This window comes from Salvelinus sp. IW2-2015, linkage group LG6.2 (genome assembly GCF_002910315.2).
Source record: "Salvelinus sp. IW2-2015 linkage group LG6.2, ASM291031v2, whole genome shotgun sequence".
Taxonomy (NCBI): domain Eukaryota; kingdom Metazoa; phylum Chordata; class Actinopteri; order Salmoniformes; family Salmonidae; genus Salvelinus; species Salvelinus sp. IW2-2015.
The window spans coordinates 24,628,079-24,643,824 of NC_036846.1; the positions used below are offsets into that span (position 1 = coordinate 24,628,079).

At 43.1% G+C, this 15,746-nt stretch overlaps 1 protein-coding gene across 1 annotated transcript in view; it reads left to right on the forward strand.

Moving 5' to 3' along the window:
* The window catches only part of LOC111965597 (proton-coupled amino acid transporter 1), a 28,981-nt gene that overhangs the window by 6,107 nt on the left and 7,128 nt on the right, over positions 1-15,746 (forward strand). The window contains 6 exon segments of the mRNA XM_070444311.1: positions 8,463-8,559; positions 9,357-9,483; positions 9,747-9,837; positions 11,698-11,790; positions 12,862-12,950; positions 13,182-13,266. Coding sequence (XP_070300412.1) covers positions 8,529-8,559; positions 9,357-9,483; positions 9,747-9,837; positions 11,698-11,790; positions 12,862-12,950; positions 13,182-13,266 — 516 coding nt within the window. The 5' untranslated portion in view covers positions 8,463-8,528.

Below are 15,746 nucleotides of genomic sequence, written 5' to 3' on the forward strand. Positions count from 1 at the left end.
GAGAAGTTGACCTTTTCTACTGATAGCCTTTTTATGTCTCAACTCCTCAAATTACATGCAGAGCAAACACTACTACAACGGGAGTATCAATGAACATTGATTCTGGAAAATGAATCCTCAGTTTGTCGTGCACAGCATTGTGGTACCACGTACCGCTAGCAGCATTTTAGCCAACGACTGTTATACGAGCTGTCTAGTCTATTTTTATAAATGTGCAATAAGCATAAAACGCAGTTGTATAAGGATTTGTCTACTCGTTCACATTCTGAGAAATGTGGTAGGCCACTTGATTTCAACATCTGAACAAAGTGGACAGTCTAGCATACTGTTCAAACAGTCGGAGATGGACAGAAAGTGGCCATAATTCAACTGTTCAGCCTTGTTAACTAGTAAATAGATCCAAGTTGGTTAAACTTGAAATATAAAGATTAGCTGGCTAATTACTACAACGGGGGCTTGTGTTTGAGATCTGTGTTCATTTTCTATAATGCCTGCTATAAGAAGTTACTAATTATTATTGAATGTGCATTATGCATGACTCTGGTTAAATTTATAACAAAAATGACATTTTCATAGATGGATTTGAAAGTCAGATCAGTAATTATTGCAAAAAAGCAGGTTAAACTATTTCGATAAAATAATTAAATTATTAGTGGGTCTTATGGTTGTGGAAGGTTTATATTTAGCCTAGGTATAACTTCATTAGATTATCGCTGACTGTTTGAAATGCATTATTTCACCTTTTTTCATTGTACAACAAAGCTTATTTAGAGAAAACAACATACAAAAAAGACATACTGTATATATTGTAAATCGCCTACAAATTAGAAAAACTAAAATATATTATTAGGCTGTATCATCCAGCTCTACTCTCAACCTAGCTGAACACACTTGGGAGATTCTGGAGCAGCACCCGAGATGGCATTCTCCATCACCATGAACAAAACGCAGATTGTCTTTTATTGTCATGAGTCTTGCCTTGGAGGCAGCTCTGCAGAGTTGGCATTCTCCATCACCATGAACAAAATGCAGATTGTCATGAGTCTTGCCTTGGAGGAAGCTCTGTAGAGTTGGCATTCTCCATCACCATGAACAAAATGCAGATTGTCATGAGTCTTGCCTTGGAGGAAGCTCTGTAGAGTTGTCATACAATCAGATTTTATATGAACTACACTGCTAACTGTAATGCCTAACCTTAAATTAAGACCAAAAATATAATTTCAAGAGTTTTTACAATTTAGACCATTTTTGCTTTGCAGTTGGCACATCTAGAAGAAACCGTTCAGTTCTGCTTCCAGGGCAAGTTCTGCTTCCAGGGCAAGAGTCAAGGTATTGGGGTGGTCATCACGAAGCCCTGACATCAATCCTATGGAAAATTTGTGGGCAGACCTGAAAAAGCATGTGCAATCAAGGAGGCCTACAAACCTGACTCGGTTACACCAGCTCTGTCGGGAGGAATGGGCCAAAATTCACCCAACTTATTGTGGGAGGCTACCCGACATGTTTGACCCAAGTTAAACAATGAAAAGGCAATGCTACCAAATACTAATTGAGTATGTAAACTTCTGACCCACTGGGAATGTGATGAAATAAATAAAAGCTGAAATAAATAAAAGCTGAAATAAATCATTCTCTCTACTATTATTCTGACATTTCACATTCTTAAAATAAAGTGGTGATCCTAACTGACCTAAAACAGGGAATGTTTTACTAGGATTAAATATCAGGAATTGTGAAACTGAGTTTAAATGTATTTGGCTAAGGTGTATGTAAACCTCTGACTTCAACTGTACATATTACCTCGACTAACCGGTCCTCCCGCTCATTGACTCTGTACCAGTACCACCTGTATATAGCCTCGCTGTTGTTATTTTACTGAAGCTCTTTAATTATCTGTTACTTTTATTTTTTTACTTATCTGTTTTTTACTGTTCTTTCAAAGGCTCAATCCTAGTCATATTAGCAACCCATGCTAGCTGTTGCTATTATATTCCCCCTCTTTCTAAAAATCTAACAGAGATTTTAATCTCTATCACATTAGGTTAAGAAGGGTGTTTTCCGCATATTGCATTTTGGTAAATGTTTAAAAATGACGTTTTATTAGCGGCTTCATTACAGGAGTTGCGTGTTCAAAAACAGGCTATAGTCTTTTGAACTGTAAGACGATAGTTATTGTTGCATGTTTTCATTTTAAGCTCTTAATGAAAAACATCTGTTACTTGTAGGCATGCATAGTATCAGAGAAGAGGCAAAGCAAGAGGTTTCACTCTCGCCTAAATCTGTCAAATACACCTGCTCGTTGAACATCTCATTCCAAAATCATTGGCATTAATATGGAGTTGGTCCCCCCCCACCTTTTGCTGCTATAACAGCTTCCACTCTTCTGGGAAGTATTTCCACTAGATGTTGGAACATTGCTGTGGGGACTTGCTTCCATTCAGCCACAAGAGCATTAGTGAGGTCGGGCACTGATGTTAGGCGATTAGGCCTGGCTCGCATGATGGGGTTGAAGTCAGGGCTCTGTGCAGGCCAGTCAAGTTCTTCCACACTGATCTCGACAAACCATTTCTGTATGGGCCTCGCTTTGTGCACAGTGGCATTGTCATGCTGAAACAGGAAAGGGCCTTTCCCAAACTATTGCCACGAAGTTGGAAGCACAGAATTGTCCAGAATGTCATTCTATACTATAGCGTTCCCTTCACTTGAAATAAGGGGCCCAAACAATGAAAAACAGCCCCAGACCATTATTCCWCTTCCACCAAACTTTACAGTTGGGACTACTATGCATTGGTGCAGGTAGCATTCTCCTGGCATCCACTAAACCCAGATTCGTCCGTCAGACTGCCAGATGGTGAAGCGTGATTCAWRACTCCAGAGAACACATTACTACTGCTCCAGAGTCCAATGGCGGCGATCTTTACACCAGTCCAGCCGACGCTTGGCATTGCACATGGTTATCTTAGGCTGCTCGGCCATGGAAACGCATTTCATGAAGCTCCCGACGAACAGTTCTTCTACTGARGTTACTTCCAGAGGCAGTTTGGAACTCGGGAGTGAGTGTTGCAATTGAGGACAGACTATTTTTATGCACTTCAGCACTCGGCGGTCCTGTCCTGTGAGCTTGTGTGGCCTACCACTTCGCGGCTGAGCCATTGTTTCTCCTAGACGTTGGAAAGGTGGCATCATAAGACAGTGCCTCGTTGAATGRCACTGAGCTCTTCAGTAAGGCCATTCTACTGCCAATGTTTGTCTATGGAGATTGCATGGCGGTGTGCTCGATTTTATACAACTGTCAGCAAAGGGTGTTGCTGAAATAGCCGAATCCACTAATTTGAAGGGGTGTCCACATACTTTTGTGTATATGTTGAGCCTAGCCCAGAGCTGAACCTCAATAAGGTCCAGTTCTGTGTTTAAATTGTATCATCTGTAGAACTGTGCATTTTCCAAGTCAGAATTGATTTTCTTATTTGCATTTCATCACAACCTGGAACAAAGTAAATAAATACTGACAACATTCAGCAAATTGTATTGCTTCATGACGCCGACAGGTTAGAGGTCAAAAGTTTGAATCTATGAATATAGTCTCCTAGCTAAGAAGGGTATCATCTCCTAGCTATGTATCTTCAATGCAAGATCATTTTCTATGTTCCTCCGACCAGGAACAAAAAAAGAACTATACTTGATTGTCTAAAAATAATAAATATTGATTAGGTTTAATAGCCAATTAAACTCACTTGACTACTTGTCTAAGTTGTTCTTCATCACACATGGTAGCATGTTGTGCTGCTAATAACTTACTGTCCACCACTCCCCTGAGGGAGGGAACTGATGGATTGGTACGTATGTACATAGGCCTACATGTGTTGACAAAGAAATTGAAGTTAAAACCAAGCCCTGGAATGTTGTTACATGAGAGAGACAACAAAATATCAGAAGTCACACTTTTTTAGGAGGACAGAATGTAGCCTGCCTCATTGCCTTTTTCAGAACAGAATGTAGCCTTGCCACATTGCCTTTTGTCAGAACAGGAGAACAAGAATGTAAGCCGCCTCATTCGCTTTTATCAGAAGAGCAGGCATGCTCATGATTAACGGGAAGAATGTAGCCTGCTTTCAGAGCTTAGGAAACAGAAATGTAGCCTGCCTCATTGCCTTTTTCAGAACAGAATGCTAGCGCTGCTCATTGCCTTTTTTAAGACAGAGACAGAATGTAGCCTGCTCATTGCTTTTTCAGAACGAGAATGCAGCTGCCATTGCTTTTTTTTCAGAACAGGAGAACAGAATGTAGTGCTCTTGCCTTTTTACAGAAAGAATGTAGCCTGCTCTCCTTTTTCAGAAGAATAGAATGTAAGGCCTGCTCATTGCTTTTCAAATACGGAAACAGAATGAGCGCTACATTGGCTTTTTTCGAAAACTAGAAATGAGCCTGCACATTGCCTTTTTTCAGAACAGGGAGACAGAATGTAGCTGACTCTGCCTGTTTTCAGAACAGGAAAACAGAATGCTACCTGCCTTTCAAACAGGGAACAGAAGTAGCCCTGACTCATTGCCTTTTCAGATAACAATATTAGCAGCTGCCACATTGCCTTTTTCAGATACAGAGAACAGAATGTAGCCGCCTCATTGCCATTTTTTGCCAGAACAGAGGAAAATGTAGCCTGCTGACTCATTGCCTTTACTTCAGAGCAAATGATTCTCGCAGCCTGCCTACATTGCCTTTGTTTTCTATACACAAGACAGAATGTAACACATGCCATCATTGACCATTTTTGCAGAACAAGGAATTGTAGCCTTGCATCTCATTGCCTTTTTTCAAACAGAAACAGAATGTACACTGCACCTCTGTTGCCTTGTTTCAAACAGAGAGAACAAGAATGTAGCCTTGCCTCGTTGCCTTTGTTCAGAACAGGAGAACAGAGATGTAGCCTGCCCGTTGCCTTTTTTCAGAAACAGGAGAACAGAATGTAGCTCTTGCCTCTTGCCCTTATTTCAGACAGAGAACAGAATGTAGCCTGCCTCTTGCCTTTTTCAGAAGCACGGGAGAACAGAATTAGCCTGCCCGTTGGGCCTTTTTTCAAACAGGAGAACATGAATGTAGCTCGCCCGTTGCCTTTTTCAGAAACAGGAGAACAGAAGTAAGCCTGCCTCGTTGCTCTTTTCAGAACAGGAGAACAGAATGTAGCCTGCCTCGTTGCTTTTTCAGAAAGAGAACAAATGTAGCCTGCCTGTTGCCTTTTTCAGAAACAGGAGAAACAGAATTAGCCTGCCGTCGTTGCCTTTTTCAGAACAGGAGAACAGAATGTAGCCTGCCTCGTTGCCTTTTTCAGAACAGGAGAACAGAATGTAGCCTGCCTCATTGCTTTTTTCAGAACAGGAGAACAGAATGTAGCCTGCCTCGTTGCTTTTTCAGAACAGCGATGGTCATTTCAAGGTTGTTCAGCAGAGGCAGTCAGCATCTGACTGTTGAGTAATATCATTGAACTAGTTACTGTCAGCATCTGATTTGCAGTAGTGTGTTGCATGGTAATATCACGGTACCAAAACGTCATGATACCAAACATTTTAGAAAACCGTAGTACCGTTTCATATGATACTACCAACTTTTTCAGCCTTACCGATCTAAAGAACCTGCTGGCGCCTGGTATAATATGTTATTAAAGTCAGTTTGGTTTGTAAAGTCAGTTGGATTTCAGCAACAGCCTCTAGTCTCTTGTATGCGTCGGTCCAATAATAACCAATTCACTTTCATGGTTATATCACGTGTGGCAGCTGTAATCAGCCAGCCACATTCCCCACCAGCCCTCACTCGGGCATCCTAGCAGCTTTACAGCAAAGAGAACTGCTTGACGCAAAACAATCTGTTTGTGGAACAACCCTTATGCTGAAAAGTGTCTGTGTCTCTCCAGTCTACACAACACAAACCCCCAGAAACCTTCTCATAGGCCATATCCGGTTTACAATCACATAGTTTCCTCGGGTTAGAGAGAAAGAAAGAACAAAAGTAAACAGGATATGGCCTATGAGATGGTTTCTGTAAAGGTTCTCACACACACACACGAGAGGTTTTTGAGACCGGTTGTAGGTGAACAGAGAAAGTGGTGGGAATCTTCGACTGAACAGATCTGCTTTTGGATATCAGGTGAAGTTTCATACCCAAAATAAGGAAATGAGATGATAATGATGAAGCCTWGTTTCTGGACTATTAAAATACCGTACATGTTTCCAGGGTAAAAAGAAGATACCTTTTGTGATCTCTTATAGCATATTCATCATAACATCAATATCATCATCTGACTGGAGAGACACACCACCTTTTTTTTTATTAATCCACATTCAACTCCCAAAGACCAGGGTAAGAAGTTCTTCATTATTTTTGTACTAATCTGCATATTTAGAAATATCAAATATCACTCACATTAGGCAGTATAATTATAACAATAGTAATAATCATTTATTGCATTTTGTAAATCGCTTTTCATTATACAAGAATGAAGTGCATCAGTGTTGCATGGTATCTGGGATGCAGACCCTGATGACTCTTCTGTTTTAGACTGTTTTGTTACATTGGAGTGGCTTTCAGAGCTAGTAATGTGGATACATTTGTACATTCCATCAATGTGGATACATTTGTATCATTCCATCAATGTGGATACATTTGTATCATTCCATCAATGTGGATACATTTGTATCATTCATCAATGGGATACATTTGTATCGATTTCCTCCAATTGGAACATTGTCATTTCCGACAATGTGAACATTTGTATCGATATCCACAATTGGATTACCATTGTATCATTTCATTCAATTGAGATACATTTGTAATGTAGACATTCTATGCAGGGTTCTATTATACACTGACCAGTGTGAAGATAAATTCAATATGTTGCATTGAGTAAAAGTGTGAATTTCCGTGACCCGTATCATTAGTACACTGAACAAAAATATAAAACCCAGCATGTAACAATTTCATAAGGAAATCAGTCAATTTAAATAAATTCATTAGGCCCTAATGTACAGATTTCATATCACTGGGAATACAGATATGCATCTGTTGGTCACAGATACCTTAAAAAAAAAAGTATGGGTGTGGATCAGAAAGAAAGTCAGAATCTGGGGTGACCACCATTTTGCCCCATGCATCGTGACACATCTCCTTCACATAGAGTTGATCAGGCTGTTGATTGTGACCTGTGAAATGTTGTCCCACTCCTCAATGGCTGTGCGACGTTTCTGGATATTGGGGGGAACTGGAACACGCTGTTGTACACGTCGATCCAGAGCATCCCAAACATGCACAGTGGGTGACCATATCTGGTGAGTATGCAGGCCATGGAGGAACTAAGACATTTTCAGCTTCAAGGAATTGTGTACAGATCCTTGTGACATGGGGCTGTGCATTATCACGCTGAAACATGAGGTGATGGCGGCGGATGAATGGCATGAAAATGGCCTCAGGATCTCGTCACGTTATCTCTGTGCATTCAAATTACCATTGATAAAATGCATTTGTGTTCGTTGTCTGTAGCTTATGCCAGACCCATACCAAAACTCCACCGATGGGATTCTCTGTTAACAACGTTGACATCAGCAAACTGCTCGCCCACACGACGTCTGCTATCTGCCCGGTACAGTTGAAACCTGGAATTCATTTGTGAAGACCACACTTCTCCAGCGTGCCAGTGGCCATCAAAGGTGACGACACTGAACTGCAGTCAGGTCAAGACCCTGGTTAGGGTGACGAGCACGCAGATGAGCTTCCCTGAGACAGTTTCTGACAGTTTGTGCAGAAATTCTTTGGTTGTGCAAACCCCCAGTTTCAGCAGCTGTGCGGTTGGACGTACTGCCAAATTCTCTAAAATGACGTTTGAGGCGGCTTATGGTAGAGAAATTAACATTAAATTCTGGCAACAGCTCTATTGGACATTCCGGCTGTCAGCATGCCAATTGCACGCTCCCTCAACTTGAGACATCTGTGGCATTGTGGGACAAAACTGCTTATTTTAGAGTGGCCTTTTATTGTCCCCAGGACAAGATGCACCTGTGTAACGATCATGCTGGTTAATCAGCTTCTAGATATGCCACACCGGTCAGGTGGATGGATTATCTTGGCAAAGGAGAAATGCTCACTAACAGGGATGTAAACAAATGTGTGCACACAATTTGAGAGAGAAGGTTTTTGTGCGTATGGAACATTTCTGGAATATTTTCATTTCAGCTCATGAAACAATGGAACCAACACTTTATATTTTAGTCTAAAATGTTGATATCGTGACGACACTACTGCGCAGTAATAACTCTTAACTAGTTGCTCAGCATTTCTGACTGTGCAGTAATAGCATAGAACAAGCCTCAACTCCAGCAGTTCTATGTTTCTCCAGATATGAACACTGCTGATTCTTTGAGATCTGGTAAACTAGTATAACATGGAATTCACTACCGTTTACATTGTCCTTACCACAGTGGCTCTGGAGGAGGAATCCGAGACGAAGGCAGCAGGAGGACGCACCCAGCGCCGGCGGACCAACCATGACCTCCAACACTGACAATCGTCAAGACGGTATTTATTTTGAACCCCGCAACAGGGCCTGTATTCATAAAATGTAGCACTGCTCATCTAGTATCAGTGTCTCTATATGAGTAGGAGCACTGATCTAGTCTTATTTATTTATTTTATCCTAAGGAATACGTTTATATGGACAAGAGACCTGATGCTAGATTAGTAGTCCTACTCTGAGAAGCTTTAGAATGATGAGCCCTGGGCTGCGTTCAGCAGGACACAACCTTGTGGAATGTGCAGATGGCAATCTGGACAAACCATATGGACAAAGAATCCCAATAGGATAAACATGATTCTCTGACATGTAGAAGGAATGAGATCAGGTCTATTCATGACATTTCTACCTACAGCGGTTGCCTAGTGAACATATCCAGGAAACTCATGTACCCTGTGATTTGAGTAGGATCACACGTTTTCCCACAAACGCAGGATATCTGTATTCCAATACTTTCCATTCAGGGATTTTTCTTTAGATGAGAAGTAGCCTAAAGTGTCTTGTTTGTGGACCATCATGAGATCATTAGCTAACAGCAATAACACGCTGCTTTGTTTGTGTCGACAAGCCAAGGGCCTAGTCTATCGGACCGATTTATGGCTAGAACTCTGGGGATTCTGTGTAGTAGAACCCTGCTATCTACAGTATAAAGTAATGTCATCTCAGCGACACAATTAAGACGTTCTTCTGACTGAGGGAGTTGAATTAAGTATTTATTTGAAGTTTCCCTTCTACCCGTGTGACAACATTGTCGTTACATAGCAACTTAATGTAGACGGATTGTGTGTCCCCCGTATTGCAGGCCCAGGTCCAGTTCTCTCCAGGATATCAGCGAGCACCTCCGAGGAGGATGTTCTCTGTCCTACTCCACCTCTGCCCCCTGGACCTGATTCTCAGTACGAGAGAATTGGAGGCCAAACAGGGACTTCGTAAGTACGGTTATGTTACATGCATAGATATTTTTTTTTCATTCCAGCTCTTGGTCGTACAAAGTCAAAGAGTGCAACTCTATATATCCAGAGTAAGTCCCTAGCAGCACAGTTTCCATCCTGAGACCTTCCTCAGGCCCCACACAAAGAGCTGATTTTATATGAGAGCGTGTGAGAGAGCCTGCATTCATAATTGTTTGATTCCAGTATTGTGTTGAATGATGTGATTTGACACTGATCATGTTTTGTTTGTTATGTTGTAGGTTTTTACAGACCCTGATCCACCTCCTGAAGGGGAACATCGGTACAGGGCTGTTAGGCCTACCTCTGGCTGTCAGGAACGCAGGCCTTGTGGTAAGGGTTAGGGTTAGAAGGGGAACATCAGTACAGGCTGTTAGGGCCTACCTCTGGCTGTCAGGAACGCAGGCCTTGTGGTAAGGGTTAGGGTTAGAAGGGGAACATCAGTACAGGGCTGTTAGGCCTACCTCTGGCTGTCAGGAACGCAGGCTTTGTGGTAAGGGTGTAGTTAGAAGGGGAACATCGGTACAGGGCTGTTAGGCTACCTCTGGCTGTCAGGAACGCAGGCCTTGTGGTAAGGGTTGAGGTTAGAAGGGGAACATCGGTACAGGGCTGTTAGGCTACCTCTGGCTGTCAGGAACGCAGGCTTGTGTGAAGGGTTAGGGTTAGAAGGGGAACATCGGTACAGGGCTGTTAGGCCTACCTCTGGCTGTCAGGAACGCAGGCCTTGTGGTAAGGGTTAGGGTTAGAAGGGGAACATCGGTACAGGGCTGTTAGGCCTACCTCTGGCTGTCAGGAACGCAGGCCTGTGTGTAAGGGTTAGGGTTAGAAGGGGACAGTCAGTACAGGGCTGTTAGGCCTACCTCTGGCTGTCAGGAACGCAGGCCTTGTGGTAAGGGTTAGGGTTAGAAGGGGAACATCGTACCAGGCTGTTAGCCTACCTCTGGCTGTCAGGAACGCAGGCCTGTGTGGTAAGGGTTAAGTTAGAAGGGGAACAATCGGTACAGGGCTGTTAGGACTACCTCTGGCTGTCAGGAACGCAGGCCTTGTGGTAAGGGTTAGGGTTAGAAGGGGAACATCGGACAGGGCTGTTAGGCTACCTCTGGCTGTCAGGAACGCAGCCTTGTGGTAAGGGTTAGGGTTAGAAGGGGAACATCAGTACAGGGCTGTTTAGGCCTACCTCTGGCTGTCAGGAACGCAGGCCTTGTGGTAAGGGTTAGGGTTAGAAGGGAACATCAGTACAGGGCTGTTTAGGCCTACCTCTGGCTGTCAGGAACGCAGGCCCTGTGTAAGGGTTAGGGTTAGAAGGGGAAACATCGGTACAGGGCTGTTAGGCCTACCTCTGGCTGTCAGGAACGCAGGCCTTGTGGTAAGGGTTAGGGTTAGAAGGGAAACATCGTACAGGCTGTTAGGACTACCTCTGGCTGTCAGGAACGCAGGCCTTGTGGTAAGGGTTAGGTGTAGAAGGGGAACATCGGTACAGGGCTGTTAGGACTACCTCTGGCTGTCAGGAACGCAGGCCTTGTGGTAAGGGTTAGGTTAGAAGGGGAACATCGGTACAGGGCTGTTAGGCTACCTCTGGCTGTCAGGAACGCAGGCCTTGTTGTAAGGTTAGGTTAGAAGGGAACATCGTTACAGGCTGTTAGGACTACCTCTGGCTGTCAGGAACGCAGGCCTTGTGGTAAGGGTTAGGGTTAGAAGGGGAAACATCGGTACAGGGCTGCTAGGCCTACCTCTGGCTGTCAGGAACGCAGGCCTTTTATTAAGCAAACAGTTAGCAATTAAGTAATAAAATTATTCCTGAATAACCAAATACTCAGGCTTAGTCTGTTCTACCAGACTCGGGCTTAGAACAGTCACCCTGCCCGTTCTACCAGACTCCGGCTTAGAACAGTCACCCTGCCTGCCTCCTTAGTAGATGTCCATGGCTAATACATTTATTCTGCCAGTGCAGTGTGAGGGAATGAAACAATCCCAATGGTTCGACACCTAATGACACAATCCCAATGGTTCGACACCTGATGACACGATCCCAACGGGACAACACCTAATGACACGATCCCAACGGGACGACACCTGATGACACAATCCCAACGGGACGACACCTGATGACACAATCCCAACGGGACAACACCTGATGACACGATCCCAACGGGACAACACCTAATGACACTTTTCTTCTCTCTTCCTTTCCAGTTAGGACCTCTGAGTCTGTTTGCCATGGGGATAATAGCAGTCCACTGTATGAACCTGCTTGTAATGTGTTCCCACCACCTCAGTGTAAAGTAAGTGGAGCCTTTCTGCAGGCTGCAGCGCTCCCCAGTTTGTCTGCAGCGCTCCCCAGTTGTTCTATAAACAGTTCCTATTGTTGTGGATACTGTTGTGCAACTAGTTTTGAGTCAAGCAACAAGAAGAGAAGTACAGTACTTTCACATTGTGCACTTCCTTTTTTGAGTTTGACGTCTATGAGGAAATCTCTCACGTTGTCCTGGAAACTGGACTGGTGAAATGTGTTCAGTTCATAGATTAGCCAAAGTCAAAGTCACCGCGATGCCATCAAGCCTAGTATTGGATAAAGCAGGATGTTTTAATGAAACAAACCAAGCCAGTCATCAGTCCACTGTGTTCTAGTAACACCCTTATGGGTGTGTTCAGACTGTAAGGTATGTTGTTGATCTGGTACGGTTAGTTTCCTTTGTAGGAGAAGTGAAAACCATTGTATTTTGTAATACAAGCGAACCAAACCTAATGAGCACGATGTGAATGCACCCTACATTTCATCTCTGTAGGATAGTCTACATCCATCGTTCACAACCCTGTTCTCTGTTAGACGATTAAACATATTATTAACCTTTGTCCTGTACCGCTGTCAGATTCCTCACACTAGTGACCAGGTACCAGGCCCCAGCTGAAGTAATACTGTCACGTTTAGTGAACATCGGGGTCAACACCGTGTGTGGTCTTTTTTTTTGTTTGTTGACGAGGTGGTCGTTGAATTCTGGGGCCATTATTCAGTTTAGCCTTTTAGACCATAATGATTAAGTTTACATGGACAGGGTAGACCTGATCCTAGATCAGATTCCATGGACAGGGTAGACCTGATCCTAGATCAGATTCCATGGACAGGGTAGACCTGATCCTAGATCAGATTCCATGGACAGGGTAGACCTGATCCTAGATCAGATTCCATGGACAGGGTAGACCTGATCGTAGATCAGATTCCATGGACAGGGTAGACCTGATCCTAGATCAGATTCCATGGACAGAAGGGAGACCTGATCCTAGATCAGATTCCATGGACAGGGTAGACCTGATCCTAGACCAGCACTCTTACCCGGAGTGATTGTCCCTCTGTTCTAGGTTGACAAGCCCTTTCTGGACTATGGTGATGCTGTGCAGTATGGTATGGAGAATGTCTCGTGGCTGAGAAGGTACTCAATATGGGGGAGGTAAATATAGAACGTGTCTACAGTAGCATGTGTCTACAGGAAGGTGATGAATCATGAAATGTATTCTTTAATAACAAGTCACTTTATTCTTATATATTATGACTTGTGATTTGACCTTATTCAATAAGAGTTCTCAACTCCTCAGTGTTTGGTTTCATATCTTGTGTTTTCAGTCCCCTCTAATGCGTAGAACAGAGGTTGATTTGGGTCCTTGTCCCTCTTTTCCTTCAGGCGGATAGTTAACGTGTTTCTGATCACCACCCAGCTGGGTTTCTGCTGTGTCTACTTCGTCTTCCTCAGTGACAACATCAAACAGGTATTGGACATGTCATCATGTTGACTAGTACTGTCTACTTCGTCTTCCTGTGACAACGTCAAACAGGTAGGGGACATGTCATCATGTTGACTAGTACTGTCTACTTTGTCTTCCTCAGTGACAACGTCAAACAGGTAGGGGACATGTCATCATGTTGACTAGTACTGTCTACTTCGTCTTCCTCAGTGACAACGTCAAACAGGTAGGGGACATGTCATCATGTTGACTAGTACGTCTACTTCGTCTTCCTCAGTGACAACGTCAAACAGGTAGGGGACATGTCATCATGTTGACTAGTACTGTCTACTTCGTCTCCTCATTGACAACGTCAAACGGTAGGGACATGTCATCATGTTGACTAGTACTGTCTACTTCGTCTTCCTCAGTGACAACGTCAAACAGGTAGGGACATGGGTCATGTTCATATTTGACTAGTATGTTTCTCACCACAAGGTAGTGTTTACTTCTTCCTGAGCAGTACCAGCAGTTTAATGTTATCATCACTGGAGTGGACAAGATACCAGCAGTTTAGATGTATCATCACTGGAGTGGACAAGATACCAGCAGTGTTGAGTTATTCACTGGAGTGGACAAGATACCAGCAGTTTAGATGTTATCATCACTGAGTGGACAAGATTCCAGCAGTTTAGATGTTACATATGATGACAAGATCAGGTTTAGATGTTATCATCACTGGAGTGGACAAGATCCAGCAGTTTGATGTTATCATCACTGAGTGGACAAGATTCCAGCAGTTTAGATGTATCATCACTGGAGTGGACAAGATCCAGCAGTTTAGATGTTATCATCACTGGAGTGGACAGATTCCAGCAGTTTAGATGTTATCATCACTGGAGTGGACAAGATTCCAGCAGTTTAGATGTTATCATCACTGGAGTGGACAAGATTCCAGCAGTTTAGATGTTATCATCACTGGAGTGGACAAGATACCAGCAGTTTAGATGTTATCATCACTGGAGTGGACAAGATACCAGCAGTTTAGATGTTATCATCATGGAGTGGACAAGATACCAGCAGTTTAGATGTTATCATCCTGGAGTGGACAAGATACCAGCAGTTTAGATTGTTATCATCACTGGAGTGGACAAGATACCAGCAGTTTAGATGTTATCATCACTGGAGTGGACAAGATACAGCAGTTTAGATGTTATCATCACTGGAGTGGACAAGATACCAGCAGTTTAGATGTTATCATCACTGGAGTGGACAAGATACAGCAGTTTAGATGTTATCATCACTGGAGTGGACAAGATACAGCAGTTTAGATGTTATCATCACTGGAGTGGACAAGATTCCAGCAGTTTAGATGTTATCTCACTGGAGTGGACAAGATCCAGCAGTTTAGATGTTTATCATCACTGGAGTGGACAAGATTCACAGCAGTTTAGATGTTATCATCACTGGAGTGGACAAGATACAGCAGTTTAGATGTTATCATCACTGGAGTGACAAGATACAGCAGTTTAGATGTTATCATCACTGGGAGTGGACAGATTCCAGCAGTTTAGATGTTATCATCACTGGAGTGGACAAGATAACAGCAGTTTAGATGTTATCATCACTGGAGTGGACAAGATACCAGCAGTTTAGATGTTATATCACTGGAGTGGACAAGATACAGCAGTTTAGATGTTATCATCACTGGAGTGGACAAGATCCAGCAGTTTAGATGTTAATCAATCACTGGCGTGGCCAAGATACCAGCAGTTTAGATGTTATCATCACTGGAGTGGACAAGATACCAGCAGTTTAGATGTTATCATCACTGGAGTGGACAAGATACCAGCAGTTTAGATGTTATCATCACTGGAGTGGACAAGATACCAGCAGTTTAGATGTTATCATCACTGAGTGGACAAGATAACAGCAGTTTAGATGTTATCATCACTGGAGTGGACAAGAATACAGCAGTTTAGATGTTATCATCACTGGAGTGGACAAGATACCAGCAGTTTAGATGTTATCATCACTGGAGTGGACAAGATACCAGCAGTTTAGATGTTATCATCACTGGAGTGGACCAAGAATACCAGCAGTTTAGATGTTATCATCACTGGAGTGGACAAGATAACAGCAGTTTAATGTTATCATCACTGGAGTGGACAAGATTCCAGCAGTTTAGATGTTATCATCACTGGAGTGGACAAGATTCCGCATTTAGATGTTACCATCACTGGAGTGACAAGATACCAGCAGTTTAGATGTTATCATCACTGGGTGGACAAGATTCCAGCAGTTTAGATGTTATCATCACTGGAGTGGACAAGATACCAGCAGTTTAGATGTTATCATCACTGGAGTGGACATGATTCCAGCAGTTTAGATGTTATCATCACTGGAGTGGACAAGATAACAGCAGTTTAGATGTTATCATCACTGGAGTGGACAAAGATAAAGCAGTTTAGATGTTTCATCACTGGAGTGGACAAGATACCAGCAGTTTAGATGTTATCATACTG